Here is a 27005-nt window from a genome sequence, read left to right as displayed (position 1 = left end):
GTGGCAATATAGCATATAACTTATGCTCACCATGTATTAATGCTATTGGGCATTTCAAACTAGAAGGTTTCTTAGACATTTCAAACTGAACATGTCTAAAACAGAACTCTTTTTGCCCCAAACATCCCCACTTTGGAATTACTCAGTTTCTTTCAAGTGCATCCCTAATTAATCACAAAGTTTTAAAATTAACTCTCAGTGTCATCCTTTATTCTTTATTCTCCCTTACCTTATATATTCAGTTGTCATGAGGAAGGGTCTAACTGGAGTGGGTACCATCTTTTTTTTTTTAACTTTCTCAGTAATGAGTAGGATGTAGAAACAAGGAATCATACAGTATTTAAAGAAAATTTTAATATTTATTATGTTCAAATATTTTAATGCTTGGCACTTTAAAAAAGATTTTTTCCCTTATAATAGATATTAAATTCATTTTAATGAATAAGAAATTAAAACATAGGAGGGGGATTGATGAAATTTAGCTCTTTTCCCAGATTTGTGTAAATTTGTTATGTTTATCATAAATAATATTATCTACCTAGATCCCTATTATGTTGTATCATGGAGATCAACAAGAACGTCGAAAATTGGCACAGAAGATTCATAAACGTGAAGGAATATTACAGATTCATCCTGTGGTAATCACATCCTTTGAAATAGCAATGAGAGACAGAAATGCTCTACAGGTACACAAATCAGCTTAACTTAAAACTATAATCTGTACACTATGCTAGCCTTTGTATTTCATAAAACTTTTAGTAGACTGTAGACTTGGAGTTGTTTTTCCAGATAGTATGTAATTCCTCCATCCAATCTAAAATACTTGTCCAATTCCCTTTGTGAAGATGGACAATGTGTTTGTGAAGAAAACTGAAACTTTTAAGTCTCTTAAAATATGCAGATTGAAAGTTAACAAATATAGTCATGACCTGTTAAAATCATTTGTACTGTGATCTAACTAGTCATTGATGTGAAGTTTAAATGTATTTGAGATCTATTTTTATGACATTTTGATTTTACTGAATTAGTCTACCCGTTTAAATATAATTCAGTCTTCTCTTGCAGTTGGTCCTCTATTGTTTTATCATATGAATACAGTGGCAAGGATCAAACTAAAGATAAGCAAGTACATGACAGGAGATTCTAGAGAGTTCTAATGAAATGACTCCCTTTTCTGACATGTTTATTTCTACTTTTGTAAATTATTGTCCAAGTGATGAAGCTGGTTGTAAAAGGATACAAGAGAACAGGAAAAGTAAGTCCTTTTCCTATCTCTTTGAGTGCTCCTCTCTTATTTACTTTTCTTTTGGATGCTGTAATCTTTCTCGTTTCTTCCAACCTCTCCACTATTTTTATTAGCTGGTTTCTTCCTTTCTTTTTTGCTCCCATGATAGTTTTTATTCATGGACTTTTGCTGGTTACTTTTTTTTTAATTTCTGGCTATCTTGAAATAAGATAATAGAGAGATCTTAAAGTGGTTTTATCCCAAGTATTAGAGAAGTTAATAAGGTAGAGAGACCAGGTAAGGGATTATTAGCCATTATTCAGTCATTATGGGCCCATATATTTGGGGCTATTTCGGTTTAAGATGGGCTTTAAGAAACTATAGGACCATAGAGTTTGGATAGAAAGGGACCTTCCAAGCCTTTTCATCTACATTCTAATTTTTATGTGAGAAGTGATTGAGTTTCAAAAGCTTACCCAGGAAAGGGTAGAAGGAGGGGTTTTGAGAGAGGGTCCTTAGACTTCACCAAAACTAATTCCAGCTGTGTCACCATCTCTTCCGGCACTTCCTTACATTGGCCTTCAGATGACTGTAAATCAGCCAATCCAAGCACCTCTAGCAGCTCTATAGGTAAATTTCAGTTTCAGAAGAGCTACCTGCGGTACCCTTAGTGTCCCTATCCTGACTCACCACAAGAGGGACCCTGCCCTTAGTGAACATGTCTTATCCTTCTGTACCTTCCTCCCCCTGAGCATTTGTGTTCTCTTTTCATCAATGAGAAATGGGAGTAGCACAAGATGAACCAGTGTTGATAAGTTGCTCTTAACTTCTCCAAAATCCAACCCTCTTCTGAACCTTCCCTGTTTCTCTGGAGGATCTTATCATCCTTCATCTGTGTTTTTCAGCCTCCTTATTCTTGACTCCTTGAAATAACCAGTTACCAGTGATCTCTTAATTACCGCCAAAATTTGATGATTTTCTTTCCTTGATTGCTCTGAAACTCTTGATGCTATTGATAATCCTCTTTTCCTGAATTCTTTTTTTTCTGTCATGTCCATTGAGTGCATTCCAAGGCTCTTGTGTACTTTTTTAGTTTTTGCAAGGAAGTGGGGTTAAGTGGCTTGCCCAAGGCTACACAGCTAGGTAATTATTGAGTGTCTCAGGCTGGATTTGAACTCAGGTACTCCTGACTCCAGGGCTGGTGCTCTATTCACTGCGCCATTTAACTGCCTCTTCTTGTGTACTTTCATTTGGTGACTTCATCAACTCTAATGCATTTTTTTTTTTCACTTCAATGAATCACTCCTAGATCTATTGATCCAACTCCAGTCTTTCTTGAATGGCAGCTGGGTGGTACAGTGGATAGTGCAGGGCTGGTGAGTTCAAATCTGGGCCCAAAGTTATTAGCTGTGTGCGCCTGGGCAAGTCACTTAACCCTTTTTTGCTTCAGTTCCTCATCTGGAGAAGGAAATGGCAAATCACTCCAGTATCTTTGTCAAGAAAACCCCAAATGGCGTCACAAAGAGTTGGACATGACTAAACAATAGCAAAATCTTTCTTCAGTTCTAGTTGTATACTATGAAGCCTGCTGTACTTTACAAACTAGATATCTCCTAGACTTTTTCAAACTCAATTCCAAAAGAATTGTCCAAAGTTCAATTCATTTAGCCTTTTCCACCAAATCTAGCCTTTTCCTAACTATTTCTGATGAGCTTTCTTAAATTCTTTTTGTTAGTCATATTATTCTTGGCGTTATTCTTGATTCTTAATTTTTCTTCTCTCTTGCTGGAGATCCTCCAGATCTATTGATCAAACTATCTAATATATATATTTCACATTTGTCTCCTCAAAATATTCACAGCAACCACACTAAATTATGGTCTCATAATTTTTGACCTTGACTTTTGCAGTACTCTCTTACTTGGTTTCCTTTCTTCAGGTCTTTCTCCTCTCACTACTCTTTGATGTAGCTGCCAAAAGAATTTTCATAAAGATCAATTGTGGATTACTTCACTTGGCTGCATGAAGTACCTTATTTACTGTAGAATCAAATATTATTTAATCTTTTTCTCATTCTTTTAAAATTTATAAGTATCTGTAGTGTACATAATTATTACTGCTTTTCATATATATTTATATTCCTACATGCTTTATCAATTAATAATACATGTATATTGAGATGCATATGTAAAGTTGTTTTGCTGATGATGGGTACCTAGGTAAAACTTAGAAACTAGAGAAATATTTAGGAAGTGCCGGATGGTGGTTCTAGTCTTCTTCTTCATAACCTCTGGCCACATGATTCTGGGCTAGTTACTTTACCCTGAGTGCTTTAAGAAAATAAGTGGTTTTAGATCTGAATTGGTATCAGGAAATCCCTAATTACTTATTTAATATAGAAATGTGAACATGTGTGCTTATTCACTAATTTCTAATACTTGAGGACTGGAAATGTCATATTTAACTTTAGTTTTACTCACATAATCAATGCAAAATTGTGAGGTCATACTCATTTTTCTCTTCAAATTTATTCCTAGCATTGCTACTGGAAATACTTAATAGTAGATGAAGGCCACAGGATTAAGAACATGAATTGTCGTCTGATCCGGGAATTAAAGCGATTCAATGCAGACAATAAACTTCTTTTGACTGGTACACCCTTGCAGAACAATTTAGCAGAGCTTTGGTCATTGCTGAATTTTTTGTTACCAGATGTTTTTGATGACTTGAAAAGGTAGGCTTGAATAATTACTCTTTTTACTATTTTGAAAGAAAAAATCTAACCTGTTTTTTTCTGGGTAACTGAATACTTAGAATTCTCCTGCCTGTTCTTATTATGTGCTATTTTGCCATACCACATTTTGACACAAATGTTTCTAAAGAAGTCAAGAAAAGATAAGCTTCTAAAGTATGTTGATATTTATAAAGATTTGATCAGGACACAAATATGTTAGTAGCATATTATTCCTCAGAATTTTAAATATAAGAGCTTATGATCAAGGGCAGATCAGAAAGATCCAATCCAACCTCAGTCACTTCCTAGCTGTATATCCTTGGGTTCCCTGTCACTTAATATCTTTCTGTCTCAGTTTCCTCTACTGTAAAATGGTGATGATAACAGCACCTCACTCACAGTGTTGTTGTAAGGGTCAGATGAGGTAATGTTTATAAAGTCCTTGGCCTGGCCCCTCAGGAGGTGCTTCCTATCTTCTTATGGTCACCTAGCCTTTCAAAGAAAGAACCCCTGGCATTGTCTTTGTTTAGAATCCCTAAGCAGATGAAGAAGTCTTTGAGAGGTCTAAGGTGAGGATTAGTAGAGAATTATGTAATTTAAAGCTAGGCAAGATCTTCTGTAAAACACCAGGCTAAGTCGTGCAACTCAGATTGCTCTGTTAAACTGGGTGAAAAAAAAATAAAACCCAAACCTCAGTAGCCCCTAATTAAGTGGCTTCTACCTCTAACAAATAATGTGTCAGGAACAAATAGTTTAATGAGGAATAATTTTTGTTATAACAATAATATTTACATAGTGTTTTAAGGTTGAAAAGTCCTTTACATGTTTTTTTTTTTTTTTCATTTCATCCTCACATGTTAGGAGATGTAGGTGCTGTCATTTCTCTTACTTTAGAACTTGGAAAACTTAGTTTGACAAAGGTTAAATGTCTTAACCCTGAACAAATAGCTGGTATTTGAGGTAGGATTGAAATCTAGGTCTTTCAGACTTTAAAATTCATGATCTTGTTACTCTTTAGGACTGATACAGGGTAATGGTAGTATCCCTTGTTTGAGAGAAGAAAAAACATTAAGTGACTTACTTTTGTTCAGAGGGTTAGTGGCATTACCAGTATTAAGTATCCTGGCCTCTTTACTCTTGAGCTTTTTCCATGAGAAAATTGCATTCTGTTCTTAGACCATGAAAATCCAAATCCAAAATGTGTCAGGCAAATTTGATTGAATTCAGGGTGATATGCCATAAAGAACATTTTGACCAAGGGAAGTTAATATTAGGGAGTCATGTTATTAATCTAGTGGATAAAATATTAGTGAATTATCTATAAAGCTGTCCATCAAGTATAATAAACATTATGAAGCCTACATGATTTTGGAGTGTGACTGTAAATGTCTATGTCCTAATTAACTTCAAAAAGCATTCAGATTAAATTGTCTACATAATGTGATTTAATAATATTTCTCCAACTTGGTGGTAGGTAAAACAAAGACTGTATTTTTCAAAACCTGGGTACTCAACCTCTTCACTGATAATCTAGTAATAAAAAATATAGCTAGCATGTTTGGGATGTATAGGTATTTCTATAAATTAAATTATATTTTAAGTAGCTTGTTATGTAAATACTTAGTGAGTTTTTGTTTTTTCTCTTTTTTGAAAGAAGCAAAGCACTCCATAATTTTCTCTTTTGAAAGTTAAAGATTTTTGTTTTTGTAAGATACACCTATATAATATTACTGTATTTACTTAACTCATTTTAATTAATTAAATGTAAATTGTTTAAGGAATAACTAGAATATATTTTAAAATCTTTTCCATTGTTATTGAACCTAGAAACCTCTTTAGTAGATTATCTTGTTTTTTGAAAAAAATTCTTTCGCCTGGTAGTTAACCTTGTGATTTTACTATATTTATATATTTCATTTTACAAAAAAGCATTTGCACAAGTTACATAGAGAAACAGTTTTTAGTTTGACATGTTAATTATTTATTTAATGGACTGAGTAATTTAAGATTTTTTTTTTTCCTCCTTCTAGCTTTGAATCCTGGTTTGACATAAATAGTCTTACTGAAATTGCTGAGGACATTGTTGCTAAAGAAAGGGAACAGAATGTTTTACATATGCTTCATCAGGTTTTCATTCTTTTCTTGTTAAATATACCTTTACTGTTTTAAATTGCTGTTCTGTAGCTCTATAATTTTAGAAGATCTGATAGGGACAAGGTAGATAGGTGAATGTTGTGGCTTCCTGAGTGAATGACCTTTGAATTGGAACTTTGAAGCTCATTGAGTGAATCTGAGAAAGGAAAGGCATTCTAGGGAACAACCCAAGAAAATTCATGAAGGTGTGAGGAGATATGGTGTATATTTTAGGGATTTGGGAGGAAGTGAATATTCATTGAATTGTTCTTTTGGAAAGAATATAGTGAAGTGTATGTGTAAAAGGAGATTGATAAAAAGTTTGAAAAATAGGATTGGGCTAAATTTTAGAGATGCTTCAATACCAAGCAGAGGAATTTTAATTTAGGAAGCAGTGAACAACTGCTAAAGATTTCCAACAGAGATTTGAAATAACCAGGTGCAGAAAGATTGCTATGAATGCAGCACAAAAAGATGAATTGCAGGTTGGGAGATAGTGTTATGTATATAATTACTAAGAAAAAGTTAATTGTCAGTAAGTGCTAATAGTTGAAAGACTAGGAAAGAGGTTTGTCTGACCTGGAGTGGTATGAGAAGATTAGAAATTCTGGGGATAAAGAAAAAGGGGGAACTGCTTCATTTTATTTGCTTACTCTTTTGTGATTTTTCTAGATTCTAACCCCTTTCTTATTGAGAAGACTAAAATCTGATGTTGCACTTGAGGTTCCTCCTAAACGAGAAGTGGTAGTATATGCACCTCTTTCAAAGAAACAAGAGACCTTCTATACAGCAATTGTGAACCGTACAATTTCAAAAATGTTTGGATGCAGTAAGGTATTTGTAGAAGTGGAATTTATACTTGCTTTTGTTTTTGTTGTTTTATTCATGTCTGACTCTTTGTGGACCCCATTTGGGGATTTCTTAGCAAAAGTACTGGAGTAGTTTGCCATTTCCTTCTCCAGCTCATTTTACAGATGAGGAAACTGAGGCAAGGAAGGTAAAGTGACTTGTCCAGGGTCAAAGAGCTTAGTAAGTAATCTGAAGCTGGATTTGAACTGAAGTCTTCCAGGAAGACCCCGGGCCTGGTGTTCTAACCATTGCGACACTCAGCTGCTTATAAGATGTCTAATATCTATTATAGAAGACTTGTAGTTACAAGTAGTGTGATAGATATGTTTTTAATGAATCTGAAACTGGGTATAGCAAATTCTGTGCTTGAAGCATGAACCTGTTAGTGGGGTTTAGATCTTAGAGTCAGAGGTAGAAAGGATCTTAGAGGTCATCTAACTCAATCTTCTTCTACCACCAACTTCCCATCTCCTGCAGATAAAGAAATAGCCTCAGAGAAGTTCAATTACTAGCTTACTCAATTTAGGTAGTAATTGTCAGCCAGAATAGAAATCCAGGTTCTCTGATAAATTTTTTTTTTCCTACTCCATTAATTTTATTTCTGTAGAGAGGATGCAATAAGGAGAGGTATAGAAGCTATTGTATTCCCTTATTTTTCCTTGTATTCCCTTATTTTTCCTTGCTCTCTCTTTCCTTTAGCATACTGAGTGTGTTGTATTTACTGGTCTTTCCAGAGATTTCCAAGCTATTGCTAATTATACAAAATATTCTTAAACTCTTCACTACTCCCTATCCCCCACATCCAAAGAGCTATACATAAAGTTATTGAGAGAAGAATATCTCTTGAAATTTAGGTTGGGTGTAATCATTTTATAATTGCAGAAACAGGTTTAGAGAAGTTAACTACATAATTAGGATGGCACTTGTTTAAGGATTCCTTAAGGATAATTTCATATTCCATAGCCAAAAATAGCATCAGAATATGTTAATAGTGTCCTTGTATTCAAAGTTTCCTGTAGGGTAAATGAAGTAATTAATGTAGGTAAAGTGTTTTGCAAATTTTAAATATACTATATGAATTTGAATTATTTCTGTCCCTGAATAATGAGTTTCATTTTTGCAAGTGCCTATTGGCCTAAGTTCTTTAGGAAGTCCAATTGAACCAGAAATTCATCTAGCTTCCATTCTCTGTTCATTTCTATTTTATTTCTTTATTCTTGGATGTAATCACCATATTTAACAGGATTAAATGTATTCACTGAAGGATACAGTCTTTGAAATTTGCCCATAAATCATTTATAATTTAGTGCTATCTAATCAGTAGGCACTCATTGAATGTTAAATGAGATTGGAAGACAGAAATAGTAAAGAGAGGGTGTTCTTTCCAAAGAGGCCTGTGATTTGGGAAGCATATATAATATATATATATATATATATATAAAATACATTTTTTGGGGAAAATAGAAATATTTTCTCATGCAAGTATTTCTTGATAACTTATAGATAGAAACTACTGAGTTGAGTCCCACAGGAAGACCAAAGCGACGAAGCAGAAAATTGATTAATTACAGTACATTTGATGATGATAATGTGCCTGATGAGTTAGAAAAATTGATCAGTCAAATGCAACCAGAGATGGAATCACAAAGGTGTGTATTTAAAGAAGTATCTTTATACCAAAGAGTACTTTTAAATGTTTTCAGTGTGTTCATGACTCTCTTTTTTCCTAGACCTGTGGTAGAAATGAGTATTCCTATAGAATCAGAAGTCAACCTAAAGCTACAAAACATTATGATGCTTCTTCGCAAATGTTGTAACCACCCCTATCTCATTGAGTACCCTCTAGATCCTGTCACACAAGAATTTCAGGTAAGTGAAGTGGCTAATAGCATTTTCTATTTTGATTTCTCTAGCTTCTTGATTTTGATGTTTCTCATTTTAACTTTTTTTGTTGATTTCATTGATTTGGTGAACTTTCACTAATGTAGATGTGTATCTTAATTTAAATGCTTAGATAATAAGAATTTCATGAATAACTTGCCCAGGGTCTCCTGGCAAAGTATATTTCCTAACTCTGGACCCTCATCTACTATGCTGTATAAGTTGTCACATGAAGACTTGTCCATTCTCTTAAGCAGATATTGTTGGGAAAATTTTCTAATGTTGACAGTCTTGTTAAGGGGGTTAATTCTCAGGAAGTCAAGAGTACGATTCATTATGTTTTATGTGGACCTTAAATGCTGAATATGTTATTATGTGTAGCTATGTCAACAATCTGAACTTTTTCTGAACTTGGAAGTTATTTCTTTTGAAAAAACAGGGCTAAACTAAAATGAACCTTTCTGGTACCAACTTTAGTAAGTATTCAACTAGATAAAAAGATATAAACTAACTTTTGTTTGCTTTAGTCAGCTTATTTATTAGTTTTTTTACTTTATTTAACTTATTTGTCTTATTGCTGACGCATAGGAATGTTCTGGCTATTGAAGTCTGTTTCTCACTGTTTATGTAACGCTTGAGAGCTTTACAACTCATAAAAGGTACATTAAAGTTTGTTCTGGGAATTTGCCAGCATGACCAATTGATGTAAAAATGTAGCAGTAAACTTCCTTTGTGCACATTTATGTAGAACTTAAAAAATTATGTAGTGCTTTATGAACATCTCTACCATAGTTTTATTGAAACCCAGGAGTTAGGAAATAGGCTTAGAAAGATTGAGCCCTAATTAATCCCTAACCACATCTGTTTCTAGATTATTTCCCACTCTTGGTGGGAAAATCTTCCCCATGCAGATATCCCTTTCTATTCTGACAAAATGCTGTTTGCATTGGTTTCATTTTTTTAGAAAAATTATTTCTTTTACTTTTATTTCTTAATATATCTTTCCCTGTTCTCTAACCAGCAAGTCTTCCTTTATTTAAAAAAAAAATAAATGAGATAGGGGAAAGAAAAGCAAAGTTAACCAAGATATCAACTGCCTCTCCCACTCTGAGACATGTTTGGCATCTCCTACTTCTGCAAATAAGATTGAGAGGTTGGTTTGTAGAATTCTTATTCAGGGCCAAGCTACTTTATATTTTTAAATTTATGTATTTATTTTGTGATGCTTATTTTGTTACTAATGTTTATTCTTCTCAACCTGCCTTTAAGATTAATGAAGAATTAGTGACAAGTTCAGGAAAATTCTTGATTTTGGATCGGATGCTTCCAGAGCTCAAAAAAAGGGGTCATAAGGTATTAAGTGTAATTGAAAAGTGATTTTGTTCAATATATTTTTTATTTCAGCAGCCAAGCACTCAGTCATATGTACTTTTCAGGTGCTGCTTTTTTCACAAATGACAATGATGTTGGACATTTTGATGGACTACTGCTATCTTAGAAATTACAGCTTTAGCCGTTTGGATGGATCCATGTCTTATGTAGAAAGAGAAGAAAATGTAAGGGGCATGTTTATATGATTCACTTTTTGAAAATGTTCTTTCTACCTGTACTTAACTTCATTGTTTAGATGTATGATAGGCCTCCCCTTTTCTCCTCCTACTATCCCCCCAATCTAGAAAAAAGTGACTGGAGAAAGCAATTATGTGTGGAAGAGAAGAAAAAAAGGCCCTGTGATAGATTTAGCTCCAAGCAAAGGGATATCATCTTAGAAATGAAACTGCAATATTTCTTCTCCCACACCTGTAACAGTTTAAAATAAAAGCTTTGTTCCTGTGGGTATTTTTGTTTCCTCCTATGACTATTCTAATAACTAAGTCACTCTGACATTTTTCATGTCTATTAAAGTGAAGATATACTTTGGTTAAGGCAATGATGCAATTCAAATCAGGTCCTCCAGGGCTGGTGCTCTATCCATTGCGCCATCTAGCTGCCCCTTGATACACTTTTACTACTGATGATATATACAAAGACATACTCTTTCTAAGATTATCCCAGTCAGTGTTAATTGGGTGATAACATTTTTTATCTTAACAAAAGATAATTTTCTGTATTTTGCTCATTTGTGACACTTTATGGAACAGACTCCCTGAAATATTGTTTACCTGATAGTATTTTCATGAAACATTAAATAACCTTAGTATTTGTAGGTGAGTCTTAAATAGAAAACTGTATTAAGAAGACATGCCAGATTGTAGTAGTAGTATGCTAAAGGGCTACACTTCTTGGCTTGAATAAATAAAACAAAGTAGGAATGACCTTGCAGTCAGGGGCACAACCTGATTAAGATGGCAGTAGCAGACCATGCTGTGTTTTGGGAACAATAGTAGAATAGACCTGATAGATCCAGAGGATTCACTGTTGATGTGACAGAGTTGAGACAAGTAGGGTGTCACCAGATGATTGGGATATCTAATAGAAAATATGCTGCTGAAGATATTGGTGGTAAGTGGGTTTGGGAGAGGAGTGATATGAAATAGGAATATGAGTAAGTGTAATCTAATGATCTTGTGAAGAATGGATTACATAAAGGGAGTTCCTCAGAAAGGGTGTCAAACTCAAATAGAAACAGGACTACTAAACCATACATAAGGATACCTGTGGGTTGCATATTGACTTAGAAAACCATGTTAACATTATTTTATGTTTTGTTGCATTTTTAATTTCAAAATACTTGCCATTTGAATCGGATTCTGAAAATTTTCAGGCCATGTGTTTGACATTTCTGAGATTGGTAATTTGTTGAAATTGGCAATGACGAAGAAGGCACATTTCTGATAAAGAGTTGGTAGCATTTGGTAACCAAGAGAATAAAATAAAGTTTAAAAATGAATGCAGTTTTATACCTCCATAATTAGAAGAATATTTTAGCATGCAAATAAGGTTTAGTAGGAAACTACCAGACGTCAAAAAAATTCCATCATTCTTCCCACTGAAAGTATAATTTCTGTTTTCATCATTATGAATATTTTCTAGGTATGGATGGGTAAGGCAGGCAGAGCAGCATGATTTTGTGGAGATAATTCAAATAACCATTTGGAATCTGTATAGTAAAATCCTGGTTATTTGGATCTAATAATATCAGTCTCCCTTGGGAATTTATTCTGTTTTGTATGAGATCATTCTTCTGCTGAATTTCTTTCAGTGGATGTGCCCTCCAAAAGTAGAATACTCCTTCTTCCTATGGCTTTTCCCTAGGGTACGTATATCACCTAAGCAAAAGAACAGAAATTGATTAATTAATTGAAAGAAAAATGGATGCCAAATTAAGTTTATATATTATTGTCCAGGCCTCAGAATAAAGATTCATTGCCAGGTTGGTTTCATTGAAGATGGTTTTTACAGCTATAGCAATTCATGAAAATATAAATGGATTGTGATTCGCAGTAATAGAGGGACTACCCATACTGACAGTGGTGGGTCTTTGAATTACTGTAGTAAGTTGTAGTCTATTTCAGTTTAGTTGGCTTAATCAAGACAGATGAGAAAATGCTATACTTTGAACAGTTTTAGTTTTTGGTTTCCTTTGACAAGTTTTTTTTTTTTTCTTTTAGATGCACAAGTTCAACACAGATTCTGAAGTATTCCTCTTTTTAGTTAGTACTCGTGCTGGTGGTCTTGGTATTAATTTGACTGCAGCAGACACCGTTATCATATATGATAGTGATTGGGTAAGTTGGGTGGTACTGGGATTGGATTTTTCTGTTATTTTAATAAAGAAACTTTTGTAGAAGTATTTTATATCAACTATATTTACTAATTATAGCTGCACATTGATATCCTTACCCAAAGAAATAGCCCAAGTCAGATGTTCTCTACAGTATTCAATGCCCAAGGATCCTTCTCTCTGTAAAGGAGGAAGGGAGATTAGGACTTTGCTTGGAATGATTTCATTTACTAAATTATTTAAAATAAAATATTCGTTTCAGAAATATAGATCATGTCATATATACTACCTTTTTTTTTTGACTTGCAGAAATTAGACTGAAATAGTCTTAATTTTGGATAATGTGACATTTTCAGAGCTTCTTACTCTAAAGAAAAAGCTGCAGAATCAGATACTTTAGTCTAAAATTTATTATTCCTTCAGTTTTTGATTCTGCTAGGACTGTGTATATTGATTGTTTATAATTGCTATTGAAATATCTTTGTTTCAAGAATCCTCAGTCTGATCTTCAGGCCCAAGACAGGTGCCACAGAATTGGTCAAACAAAACCAGTTGTTGTGTATCGACTTGTGACTGCAAATACTGTTGACCAGAAAATTGTGGAGAGAGCTGCTGCCAAGAGAAGGCTGGAAAAACTCATCATCCACAAAAGTAATTTATAATTTTGTATCAGAGTTCTTATGTTGCTAATAGTTTCCCCAGTAAGTTATTCTGCTGTGGTGTGCTTTGCCTTTTTTAAAAATGATCTTTTCATTTTCTCTTAACTGGATTTTTAGAGCAGAGCTGAGGTAGGAATATATGCAATCATGGGGGTGTTAGTGGTGTCTAAATTACAGGGGTGTCAAGATTTACCTACATTTTAATGTAGGTAACAATGTGTTGCAGTTTTTTTTGAGTAATAAAACTATTAGAAATAAGATGATCTTGAGTTGTAATGTCAAAGTCAAATAGACATGGAAGAATCCTGAGGTTCACATGTAGACTTTGAAGACCCACATATTAAGTACATTATCTATGTTCTGTTATGTTTTTATTTTGTTAAATATTTCCTAATTACATTTTAATCTGGTTTGAACAGCACTAAAAGAGAGTTGCAGGCCAAGTATTTGACAATTCTGGTCTAGATAATGAGTTTGGAAAAACAAATAATGGGTTAATGTTTGTATGTGTAGTTTGAAGTAAGATTGAGATGTTTAAATTGTGGTGGTAGAGCAGACAGTTCATATGTATTACTCAAGTATGAGGAAACAGCCATATTAGAAAAGCACTGCTGTTGGCAATTAGTATATAATTCCTTTCACTGAAAGTTCAATTACACTGAAATCCAGTTTTACTTTTTATCCTGTCTATGTAAAATGTATAGTATGTATATATTTATTACATTGAGTTCATAAAACATTAGCAGGTAAGTATTTGATGAATATTGGCATTTTGTTGTATTGCTAGTCTTTATGTCCATTGATATAGCATAACCTGGCCAAAATTTTTATTTTGAACTGTTTATATGATGTATATCATATATAGTGGCCCCTTTTGTAAGCAATAATACATAAGTTCTCTTTAAAGAAATTAGATGCATTTTTATATTAACCTTTTAAATGTTTTTAGATCATTTCAAAGGTGGTAAATCTGGATTAAGTCAGTCTAAGACCTTTTTGGATCCTCAGGAATTGATGGAATTATTGAAATCTAGAGACTATGAAAGGTAAGATTTTTTTTTTCAGTTTCAGTTAGAAAATCTTTAAAGTTACATTCTTTTGTATGAAAATATACACTATATTTTTCTCTGTAGGGAAGTAAAAGGATCAAGGGAGAAAGTTATCAGTGATAAAGATTTAGAATTGTTGTTGGATCGAAGTGACCTAATTGGTAAGTTTTTTTCATCTTTCAATGGATTTTCAAGGGTAAAAATAGTTCTTTTACCTGGAAAAAAGGGTTTGGAGGCAGTAGCTACTCTTCTGCTATACCTCTGAATAATAAAAATTTAAATTTGGAAGGAATTATAGAAATTCTCTAACTCATCTTCCTCATTTGACATGTCACTGAGATTTAAACAATTATCCAAAAACTGATCTAGGACTTGTGATCTTAAGTGTAGTGTACATGCCATCAAGTTGCTTCTCATCTCTTTGCAGTTGACTTTTGATCAGTACACCATTGAGTGGCTTATATTTTTGAATTCTGTAAATTGTTTTTCTCATAATTGGGCTATAGTTTACCTTTGGAAGGTAATTCTGTGCATCTGTAGTGAGTTTTGGCATAGCCATTGAACACTTTTTGCTCTAATAGATGATGGACTCTAATTCAATCCCTTATTAATAAACAGATGGTGAGCTAATGTGTTGGGTATAAGTTGTCTACTTCTGACCTTATTTCAACTACTATATCAGTTTTACTTTAACTCAGGACTAATTGGAAGTGAAAGCAAGATAATGATTCCAAAGGGAACAAAGCTGTGCTTTTCATCCATTGCTATTTTTTATTATTTTATTTTTTAGCTTTTGCAAGACAATGGGGTTAAGTGGCTTGCCCAAGGCCACACAGCTAGGTAATTATCAAGGGTCTGAGGCTGGATTTGAACTCATGTACTCCTGACTCTAAGGCTGGTGCTCTATCCACTGCACCACCTAGCTGCCCCTGCTGACTATTTATTAAGTTAACTCTTGGTACTACAACATAATCCTCTATTATTCATATTTACCAGTTGTTTTGGACAGTAGAGTGCAGTGTCTGCATATTTATATATAATAGCTTGTGTTTTTAAAATTAATCTGATTATTAGTTTAAAATACTATGATACTGTTTATCATTTACTAAAATGTTTACTATGGAATAAGTATTGTGGGAGACAAGATATATATCAATCTTAGGCTTTAGTATCATAATTCAGTTATACCTTTATAAATTTTGCTGCCCTATTTAAAAATTGTTTTCAATTTCATTTCTGACCTTCCCTGTCACTTACAAACTCATGGCACTCTTAACCCTAGAACACTAACAAAGTTTAAAAATGCTTCCCCCTCAGCATCCCTGATAATAATAGTCTAGTTTATTTTGATCATGGACCCCTAAAAGTAAAAAAGTTAGTGTGTGGTGTCTGCATATTTATATACAATATCTTGTATGTAATATGATATATCAATTCTAAGGTTTGGTTTTAAGTTCAATTTATTTCAGTACTTGGTTTTAATGGTTGCCATAATTGGAAACATACTTCAGAAATATTTAAATTAAAATGTCAGTCTACCAATTATGCAAAGATTTTTGTTGAAATTTGAACAGTAAATTTACATTTTCCTTTAGAGCTTGTTGTATAGAAAAGGGATAACTCTTGGAGTCAATTGGCAAAATTGTTAGCCTCTGGATTTTCATTGTGTTGGATGAATGACTTCCATTTGCTTTTAGGTTTGATAGGTTTAGGATTAGGAGAAGATGGCACAGAATAGGGGTCTTGGGAAAGTTGGGTTGTAAATTTAAAAATTCTTTGTGCTACACTTAAGATCCAAGTCTAAATGGTAGTATCATTCATGGTCTTTTTTTGCCTCTTGCTAACTGTTGGTATGCCTACTTTTTTTCAGACTCTTGGCTGTAATTCCTGACAGCCCTTTTTGAGCCACTTGCTTTGAGTTTGGGGGTGAAGAAAAGCCCCATTGCTTCCTTCAGTAGAGGCAGTGAGAGAAAATAGGGGCTAGACTAGTATAGTAACTGAATGCCTTTTTTGTTTTTATCCATTCTGGGAAAAGAGAAAAGAAGTCATATGAGTCTACGCATTACTTCTCATTGCTTGTGAACACCTGATTTCTTTCAGTATTTTCAGTTTGCAATACCTTGGAAAGTTAATTTAAGATTGTTAAATCCATAGACAGTTTTATTATAGAATATTAACAGTTTTGAGTAGACTATAAATCCATTTAAAAGCATAATATCCCCTGATTTTGAAAATAACCTTTATTTTAAAAAGTACTAATTTGTATATTTCTTTTATAGATCAAATGAATGCCTCTGTGCCAGTTAAAGAGAAAGTGGGAATTTTCAAGGTTTTAGAAAATTCTGAAGATTCAGATGCTGATTGTATGTTCTGAATTGGGATGTAAAGAATGGCCTCAAATCAAGTCTTTTTTTTCCACATAAAGTGATTTACCTGTTGGTTTTGAAATCCAGTTAATATATCTACTTTTTAGTTTTCAGTTACGTGTAACAGGTAAAATGCCATGTTTAATAGGTGATAGCTTTCTGAGCTTTAGTAAGAACAAAATAAAAAACATGTTAGATCAGGTTTTCAGGTAACTTTTGAGTTCTAGTAGTGTTCTTCATAAAGGCCGTTATATATACTTAAACACTGCCAGATTTATACAGTCTTCCTGTGGAAGTTTTTGCATGTCTTCCTGCATTTCCCCTTTTACCTCCCCCAGGAATCCAGTTGACAGATAATTTTGCTTCATTTATGGAGTTGGGGATAGGTTGGGAAGGAGGGGGAGATTGGGAATATGGTTTATTTTGTTTTATAAGAAAAATTGTATAATGTAGTTTGCATTGCTACATGTTTTGCCAAATAAATGTTCATTATTGTGAGATGATTAAGAGTCAAGCTCTTTTCTCAGAAAGGAATAGGTCATATGAAATATTGATTGTAATGATGATGTAATTACATAATTCTCTGGCTAAGGAAGAGAATTAATAGACTGATATTGTCTATGTTTTTGGTGAGAACAGGTCTTGAGTATGTATATTCAACTATTGTTTTTGTAAAATGTTTTATTTTAAAACTTTTATTCACGTTTTTTGATTTTATATAGCCTTCCTTTCTGAATGTCCCTTCCACCTTTCCTTATCCAGCAAACCCCAGAAGTGTCAAACACACATAATCTACAAAACTCCTGACTTCAACCTGACCCAGATTGAAATATAAGCAGAAAATATTTAGCAAAATAAATTTAAGAAAAACAAAAAATTACAAAAAGTTTTTTTTAAAAATTTAGCAAAATAAAAACGGTTACATTTTAAAGTCTTTATGTTGCTTTGCATATTCATAATGACATACATGATTTACTGGCTGCTATTTTTACCTCTGTTCTATACTATTGTGTCTTCCTCTTCACATGTCCCAGCCCAACACTACACACATATTCCACAACAAGAGAGGGTAGTTTGTTTTCTCATCTCTTGAGGAACAAGTTTGACTTGGTCATCATGCAACACTTGGTTTGGAGGGGTGTGTGTTTCTATTTTTTTATTTTGAATTTTTTTTTTTACTATTTTTTCCCCCCTAATCTTGCTTCCCTCCCCCACCCTCCACAGATGGTATACATTGATCTAAGTTGAATGTGATGAGAGAGAAATCATATCCTTAAGGAAGAAAAATAAAGTATTGTGCCAGATTGTTGCAATAATGGAATGAGCAAGTCCATTAAGGTTGTTCATCACCCCCATATTGCTCTTGGAGTGTACAGCATTCTTCTGGTTCTGCTCATCTCGCTCAGCATCAATTCATACAGATCTTTTCAGGCTTTCCTGAATTCCCATCTCCTGACCTCCAATAGTGTTTCATCACCTACATATATCATATTTTGTTAAGCCATTTCCCAACTGATTTTCCAATTTCCAATTCTTTTTTTTTTTGCCTCAAAAATTGACATTTATTCAAAGTCAAAAAAAAAGAAATGACAAAGGTGTCCGTCCCTTATTCCCCCCCTCCCATTCAGCTCCCCCTCCCCCATCCCAGAGTGCAGGGCCCTGGGTGAAATCAGGTGGGGAAGCCCCTCAGATGAGGTCAGCCACATTGAGAGGCATCTCCTCAATGGAGGTGTTATAGAAGGTCTCGATGTCTCGAAGAATCCTCTTGTCTTCCTCTGTCACCATGTTGATGGCTACGCTTTTACGACCAAAGCGTCCACCACGGCCAATTCTGTGAATATAATTCTCCCAGTTGGTGGGAAGGTCATAATTAATAAACAAAGATACTTGCTGAACATCAATACCTCTGGCCAATAGGTCAGTGGTAATAAGCACCCGACTGGAACCTGAGCGAAACTCCCTCATGATTACATCACATTCTTTTTGGTCCATGTCTCCGTGCATTGCAGAGATAGTAAAGTCATGGGCATGCATTTTCTCAGCCAATCCACCTTTCGGCGGGTACTGATGAAGATAACAGCTTGGGTAATAGCTTTTCGTATAGATCACACAAGGTATTTAGCTTCCACTCCTCTCTTTCCACATTTATGTAAAACCTGATGAATGCCTTCCAATGTCAACTCCTCCTTTACTAGAATCCTGATAGGATCCCTCATAAACTTCTTGGTCACTTCCAGGACATCTGAGGGCATGGTGGCTGACAGGAGTACCACCTGAGTATTGTCACTGAGCTGGAATATATAGATCTGGTCCTTAAACCCACGACTCAACATTTCATCTGCTTCATCCAGAACAAACATCTTGATGTATTTAGGAGATAAGTATCGCTGGTTAAGCATGTCAAAGACACGGCCTGGGGTGCCCACAATGATATGGGGAGCTTCCATCTGCAATTTGTGAACCTCAGCTGTAACAGTTCTTCAATGCAGGCATGGCATGAGGCCCCCATATAGTCTCCAAGTGCCATCACTACCTTTTGGATCTGTTGAGCTAGCTCTCTAGTGGGTGCCAAAACCAAGGCCTGTGTGGCCTTTAAGTCCAGTTCAATCTGTTGCAAAATGGAAATGGCAAAGGTAGCACTCTTCCCGGTCCCAGCTTGAGCAATCACATCATAACCCTTGATACAAGGAAGACTTGCACATTGCTGAATAGCAGATGGCTTCTCAAAACTATAGGCATATATACCATGAAGAAGTGATTCTGAGAAGGTTCATATCATCAAAACTATCCACAATCTCATTCCAGTTACTCCCGATGACACCATCAGGGTCCATTCCATCAGGGCCATTGTCTCTGGATCGGGAATCCTGACTCACAGACATGATCCTGGGAATTCAATTTCCAATTCTTTGCCACCACAGAGCTTCTGTGAAATGTTTTGTGCAAGTGATGTTTTTTATACATTACTAAAATATTCTCATTTAACAGTAAATGTAATGCCCCTCCCCCCAAAAAATATAGAACCTCATGAGAAGTAAAGTAAAAGAGAGGGGAAAAAAAGTCTGTTCCGATATCATCAGCTCTGTCTTGGGTGGATCCCATTCTTTATGATAAGTCCATCACAGAAATTACTTCCATATTTTTCTACAGTTGCAGTTGCTGATTGTAATTTCCTCCATCCATTCCTCCCCATTACCATCTATTATATTTTCTCTCTCCTTTCACTCTGTCCCTCTTCCAAAATGTGCTGTGGGTAGCTGAGTGGTGCAGCAGACTGAGCACTGGCCCTGGGGCCAAGAGGCCCCAAGCCCACATAACACCCCTGAGACCCAGAAACCACCCAGGCCCTTGTTCCCTGACAGGCCACCCAATCCCTGCCCCTTGCAAGAAGTAAAATAGAAAATGTATTATATTTGACTATTCTTTCGAATGATTTACCTTCTCTATCACCCACATCCACCCTTCCCCTTCTCTCCTTTTTCTGTACCCTATTGTGTGTGTATGCAGTTTCAGCCATTTCTGATGAGAGTGAAGGTTCCTTCATTTCCCCCTCGTCTTCCTCCCTTCCCATATTATTACAAAAAAAATTTTTTTATACGAAATATCTTAGCCTATTCCACCTCTCTTCTTACTCCCAGTACATTTACCTTTTAGCCATTGACTCCATTTTTACAATTTATATCTTCAAATTCAGCTCTCTCCTGTGTTTCATCTATATAAACTACCTGCTCTATTAAATTGGAAGGTTCATATGAATATTATCAATACCATTTTTCTATGCAAGAATGCATGCAATTCATCATCATTAAATTCCTCATAATTTACCCTTCTGGTCTACACTCTCTGTGCTTCACTTGAGTCCTGTTTCAACAGGAACATTTGAAATTTCCCTGGTTCATTGAAAGTCTGTCTTTTCCCCTGGAAGAGGATGTTCAGTTTTGCTGGGTAATTTATTCTCAGTTGCATTCCAAGCTCTTGCTTTCTGGAATATGATATTCCAAGCCCTACGAGCCCTTAATGTAGTTGCTGCTAAAACCTATGTGATCCTGACTGCAGCTCCATATGTGAATTTTTTTTTGTAATATTTTTTAACAGTAAACTTGGGAGTTCTGGAACTTGGCTATAATATTCCTGGGATTTTTGTTTTGATCTCTTTTCAGGGTAGCTTAATGCTCTCAATTTATATTTTGCCCTCTGCTTCTAAGATATCAGGGTAATTTTCCTGTAGGAATTCTGTAAAAATGACATCAAGGCTCTTTTCCTGATCATGACTTTCAGGTATACCAATAATTTTTAAATTCTCATTCCTGAATCTGTTTCCCAGATCAGTTTTTTTTTCAATGAGATGTTTAACATTTTCTTCTAATTTTTCATTCCTCGTGTTGAACTATTGTGTCTTGACTTCTCGTAAAGTCATCAGCTTCCTTTAGCTCCATTCTACATCTGAAGGATTTGTTTTCCTCAGAGAGCTTTCTTATCTCCTTTTCCATCTGGCCAATTCTGCTTTTTAAAGCATTCTTCTCCTCAATAACTTTGTGAACTATTTTATCCATTTGACCTATGCTGGTTTTTAACATGTTATTTTCTTCAACATTTTTTTGGATCTCCTTGACTAAGCTGCTGAGTTCTTTTTCATGTTTTTCCTGCATCTCTCTCATTTCTTTTCCCAGTTTTTCTTCTATCTCCCTATCTCCCTTACTTGATTTTCAATATCTTTTTTGAGCTCTGTCATCCAACCTTATTTTTCTTGAAGTCTTTAGATGCGGAAGCTTGTACTTTTTCATCTTCAGATTGAGTATTTTGATCCTTCTTGGGATCATAGACAAAGTATTTCACAATGGTGTTCCTCTCTTTTTATTATTTACTCATTTCCCCAGCCTGTGCCTGGTTTTGGGGGTGCTTCCTGAGCATTTGAGTTTTAATTGGGATATCCCCACAAGGACCTCTGTGTGAGACTCTGTTCTCCTGCTCTGTGAATGACAAGCACACCCCTCTGCCAAAGGGCTGGGGGGGGGGTCCTGATTGATCTATGGGGGAACCTAGACTGCCCCTCAGCATCTGAGTATGGTCAGAGCCCTAGAGTTGTGTTCCGGGGACAGGACAGACCTCAGCAGTCTCCCTCCATTCCCTTACCTTTGGTGGGCTGGGCACTCATGTTGCATCTCCCTGGAGATGCCTGCTTCCATTTCCTGGATCTGGGCTGCCCCTACCACTGCCTCTGTGCCTCAACAACTGCCCTGAGGGCCTGGGCTTTGTGCTTGTTCTGGGCGAGGTCTTCAGGCTGATCCTCCAAGTTGTGCCTGGTGATCCCTGGGGTGCAGGTCAGGAAACTGCTGCTGCTTCCGAGCAATGGCTCCTAGGCGTCCTAGAGCTGTTTCAGGTAGGCTGAAGTTCCTTCACTCTGGCAGGGCCTGATATCCTAGAGTGGAGTTTCCCCACTATTTTCCAGGTTACCTTGGGCTGGAGAATATCTTCACTGGATCTTTCTGTAGGTTCTGTCTTGAAAATTTAGTTACAGTCATAATTTTAAGATTTTTGAAATATTTTGAAGAGAACACCTAAGAGGCTCTTCTCCTGATGCCATCTTGGCTCCGCCCCCTGTATGTTTCCATTTTCATTGCAATCATGAATATTGTTGGTTCTTGCTTGCTACTTAATTTGCCTAATTGGCACAAGTGTGTTCAGGCTTTGAATTCTTCATATAGACCAGACTGTTAATAAGTTTTTAGAATAGATGAGTTTTACTTAGTAGAGAACAGGATCTAATAGAAGGGCTAAATCATTGGAAGAATAGTACACAATTAGGAATAAATAGGTCAGGGGATGCTAGGTGGCGCAGTGGATAGAGCACTGGTCCTGGAGTCAGGAGTACCTGAATTCAAATCAGGTCTCAGACACTTAATAATTACCTAACTGTGGCCTTGGGCAAGCCACTTGACACTATTTGCCTTGCAAAAAAAATTAAAACAAAACCTTTGTAACCTGCTCCCATTCTACTTTTCCAGTCTTGGATCATATATATCCTACCATGAAATCAGATCCAATGACACTGACCTTTCTCATTCTTGAATAAGACATTCTTTCATCTAGCTGGCTTATCCCCATGTCTTGAATTCTCTTTCCTTAACTCTACTTCCTCTAACTTCCTTCAAATCTCATTTAACATCTCACTCTTTACAAGAAGCCTTTCCTGGTTCCCCTTAATCCTAGTTCCTTTTCCTGTAGACACAATACTGGGGTGGGAGTTGAATAGATAACCTAGAACCCCCATATTGGAGGAGAGCAGTGGCTGGGCTTAAGGCCCCATCTCCTGCTCCCCTCCTAGTAGGCCTCTCCTTTGGAGAAGGTGGGCAGAGGAGACTCGAGATACCTAGTCACATCAGGTGAGCCACATCTAGACAAACCAATATAGACACACGTTAACTTGGAAACACCTCCTGGTTACCCTTTCCTTCTTCCATGAGTTCAGATCCTGGCTCACAGATTTTCTCTTCTCAACTAACAATGATTTTTACTCAAACACCATAACTACTCAATTTCCCAGAATCTCCTTAGCTGGCCATAATCTATTGCCTTTCCATGTTTTATCTGCCTTTTCCAAACCCTTCTGTTCTGTCTACGCTATCACCTTAAATCCCCCAACCTGTCATTTCTTTCCTAGCTCATCACCCCTGCTGTACTTATACTCTTCTTTTTCTCCCCTTTTCTTTTGCCCCCTTGGTGAACCAGTCCTGAGTTCCTCTTTTTGCCCCTTTTTGCATTTCCAACACTAAATCTGATATAGGTGCTCAGGAAATGTTTGATTGATTTATGCTGCCAAGTCTCTGCTTTGTATCCTTCTCACCCTGTCACCTTTGCCCACACTTGGTGCTTCTGCATGAAGGTGGGGAAAAAAGCACATGGCCATTCTGATCAGGACCACTGCAAATTTACGATGTACAACCTCAACTGAGCCCCTACTGCTGCTAGGCAATTCTACTCTACCCCCTTTATCACATCACCACCCTATTCCCCTATATACCTTTTCATCCTTCCTTCAATTTCCTATGACACTCTCAGCTGAGAATCTGGCCACCTATTTTGAGAATATTCACCATTAGTTCCTTCCTCTCTGAAAGGTCAAAAGGTGAACCTGCGGTAAAATGGAAGATGGCACTATAAATGGAAGTGTATGCAAAGCAGTTTATTGAAGGAAGGTGGGCTGGGCCCAAGCAGATTCCAGCATCAGGGAGAGCAAGTCTTTTTATAGGGTATTGGATATAGAAAGCAGGTGGTATGGTTTCTATAGGGACCAGGAGCCCTTGGGGGTCTCCTTGGAGGATTAGCTTTGGATTTTCTATTTAGGAAAGGATAATCAATGGGGCTTTATTGGGCAACAATGAACTCAGCCCTGAATCTAACAGTTTCCTCTTCCTCATCAGTAAGCATTTGTTAAGTGCTTTCTGTGGACTAGGAAACACTGGAGATACAAAAAGAGGCAAAAGACAGTAGTGGTTCTCAAGGAACAATTTAAAAAACAATTTATCTTCAAGATAAGTAGGAAACAACGGAAAGAAGTCACTGGAATTAAGAAGGGTCTGAAAGACTCTGTAAATGATGGGACTTTACTTGGGATTTAAAGGAATCCAGGGAAATAAATAACCTGCTTTCTGTCACTATCTCCTTCATTCCTGCCTCACCTGAAGAAGTGATCTCATTCCTTTCCAACTCTAAGCCCTCTCTACCTTCAGCAGATTTCCACTGTCATCCCCAATCTCTCCCACTATTCTAGGTCCTTCCCTACTACCTACAAAAATGTTCATATCTCTTACAACCTCAAAAATTCCCCACTTTATTATGCCATCCCTGTTAATGATCATCCTATATCTCTTCCACCTTTTGTGATTAGACTCCTTGAAAAGTCTGTCTTCAATAGGTGCCTTCAATTTCTGACCTCTCTTATCTCTTACAATCTGATTTCCAACCTCATCATTTCTTCCAAATTTCTCTTTCCAAAGTTGTTGATGATCTTAGTTGCCCAATACAATAGCCTCAAAGTCAATTCCTGTTCTAATCCATCCTCTATTCAGCCTTCAACGTCAATTATGTCATCATCCCCACTTAATAAACTCCAGTAGTTCCCTATCCTTTCTATGATCAAATGCAAAATCCTCTGACTTTTTTTTTTGGTTGTTTTTTGAAAGTCAATGGAATTAAGTGACTTGCCCAAGGTCACACAGCTAAGTAATTAAGTGTCTGAGTCTGGATTTGAACTCAGGTGTTTCTGACTCCAAGGTTGGTGCTTTATTCACTATACCACCTATCTGCCCCCTGTTTGACTTTCAAAGCCCTTCATAACCTAATCCCTTCCTTTCTTGTTTTCTTACATCTTACTCCTCACGATGTACATTGATACTGGCCTCTTGATTGTTCCAAAAACAAGGATGCTCCATATCTCTTTTCTCTGGGCTGTTCCCCATTTTCCCTGGCTCTTCCCCATGCCTGAATTCTCTCCCTCCTCATCACTAGCTCTTGCCTTTAAATATCAATGATGAAATCCCATCCTTTACAGAGAGCTTTCCCTAATCCCTTTTAATTCTAGGGCCTTCCATCTTCTAGCTTGTTTGTACATACTTGTCCCCTCTTTGAGCTTGTAAGATCTTTGAATGCTGGACTTTTATTTTTGGTCTCTTTTTCTATCTTCACGATCTAGCTAGTACCATGTTTCTCACACATAATAGATAATAAATGTTAATTGACTGGTATAGCCTACCCCACAATTTTTCCCAAATACCACTATTATTATTATTATTGTTGTTGTTGTTGTTGTTGTAAGGCAGTGGGGTTAAGTGACTTGCCCAAGGCCACACAGCATATTTGAACTCAGGTACTCCTGACTACAAGGCTGGTGCTCTATCCACCGTGCCACCTAGCTGCCGCCCATATACCACTTTTAAAAAATATTTTATTTATTTGTGTTTCCAACAACATGCAATGGTGGTTTTAAACAACCATTTTTAAAATAAATTTATTTATTGTTGAATTTTATAATTTTTTCCCCAATTTTTGCTTCCCTCCCCCCATCCCCCATAGATGGCACTCTGTTAGTCTTTACATTGTTTCCATGCTATACACTGATCAAAATTGAATGTGATGAGAGAGAAATCATATCCTTAAGGAAAAAAAGAAAGTATAAGAGATAGCAGGATTACATAACAAGAAAACAGTTTTTTAAAAAAGATTTAAAGGTTATAATCTTTGGTTTTTGTTCAAACTCCACAATTCTTTACTACCTCCCTCCCTTTCTTCCCCCCCTTTCTCTGACAGAAAGTAATCTAATACAGTTTAAAAATGTAAAAACATGCTAATCGATAGATCCAAATTGATCATGTTGTGAGAGAAGAATCAAATCCTAACAGAAGAAAGAAATCATTAGAGAGAAAAAAATGACAATACATAAGCCAACTTTTAAAAATTGAAGATAATAAGCTTTGGTCTTCATTTAAACTCCACAGTTCCTTCATAAGTTTCCATCATAAGCCTTTTAAAATTATCTTTGATTATTGTACTGTTGAAATGAACAAGTCCATTATAGTTAATCATCACCCCATATTCGACAGTCACTTTTTTAATATTTAGATTTATTTATAAATTAATAAACTTATATTGATTTAATATAGTTCAATATGATTGGCCTCCTTTATAATATATGTTTTATGCATTTAAAAAGATCATTATTCTGAGAAGAGGCCCATAGATTGCCTGAAACTGTCAAAGAGAATCAAGAAACAAAAAAATAGTTAAGAACCACTGGATCAGAGGGTTTCCAGGCTGAACATTCTATGAGGCTATGTGGATTCTCCCCAAATACCCTGAGTTTTAGCTAATTTTTTGACATGTCAAACTTGTATAGAGGGATTCAATGATCAGAGGCTAACTGTGATTTCGTTATCATTTCCTTTTATCTCTGTCTCTGTCTCTCTCTCTCTCAGCAGCATTCCTTCCCATCATCATTCTGACATTAGTTCAGTGCAGCAGGATGGATGGATGGGGCCAGAAGGCAAATACTGCCACTAAACAGAAGTTAAGGCAGACTGATCAGACACAGTCAGATGGGTGAGGAGTAAATCTTTCAGGTTTAGGTGGAAACTGTTTTCTCCTGGCTTAAGCTGACAAGTGAAGGTATTTATAGGGAGGTGTGTGTGTGTGTGTGTGTGTGTACATGGGATTGATAGAGACAAGGCCAGTCTTCCTGTGGCTAAAGTAACACCTGTATCTGGGGATTTAAAGGGAGCCTCAAAGTTCCCCTACTTTCTTTCTTTTTTTATTTATTTTTATTAAAGATATTTGAGTTTACAATTTTCCCCCCAATCTTGCTTCCCTCCCCCTCCACAGAAAGCACTCTG

At 35.9% G+C, this 27005-nt stretch overlaps 1 protein-coding gene and 1 pseudogene across 2 annotated transcripts in view; one reads left to right on the top strand and one right to left on the bottom strand.

The window, feature by feature from the left end:
• Window positions 1–17118, top strand: part of HELLS (helicase, lymphoid specific) — a 30070-nt gene extending 12952 nt beyond the window's left edge. The window contains exons 10-22 of one of the 2 annotated variants that reach the window (XM_074233332.1): window positions 543–686; window positions 3763–3959; window positions 5990–6086; window positions 6765–6926; window positions 8445–8590; window positions 8672–8810; window positions 10092–10175; window positions 10259–10378; window positions 12434–12550; window positions 13038–13197; window positions 14155–14251; window positions 14339–14415; window positions 16534–17118. In XM_074233332.1, the coding sequence (XP_074089433.1) occupies window positions 543–686; window positions 3763–3959; window positions 5990–6086; window positions 6765–6926; window positions 8445–8590; window positions 8672–8810; window positions 10092–10175; window positions 10259–10378; window positions 12434–12550; window positions 13038–13197; window positions 14155–14251; window positions 14339–14415; window positions 16534–16628 (1635 nt within the window). In that variant the 3' untranslated portion in view covers window positions 16629–17118. The other variant, XM_074233333.1, reaches the window with a different exon arrangement.
• Window positions 17119–18241: 1123 nt separating this feature from the next.
• LOC141521122 (eukaryotic initiation factor 4A-I pseudogene) lies at window positions 18242–19508 on the bottom strand (annotated as a pseudogene).
• Between the last annotated feature and the right edge of the window lie 7497 nt (window positions 19509–27005).

Source organism: Macrotis lagotis, chromosome 4 (assembly GCF_037893015.1).
Source record: "Macrotis lagotis isolate mMagLag1 chromosome 4, bilby.v1.9.chrom.fasta, whole genome shotgun sequence".
NCBI lineage: Eukaryota > Metazoa > Chordata > Mammalia > Peramelemorphia > Peramelidae > Macrotis > Macrotis lagotis.
Note: the sequence above shows the minus strand (reverse complement) of the source record. Positions and strands in the feature narration are given on the sequence as shown.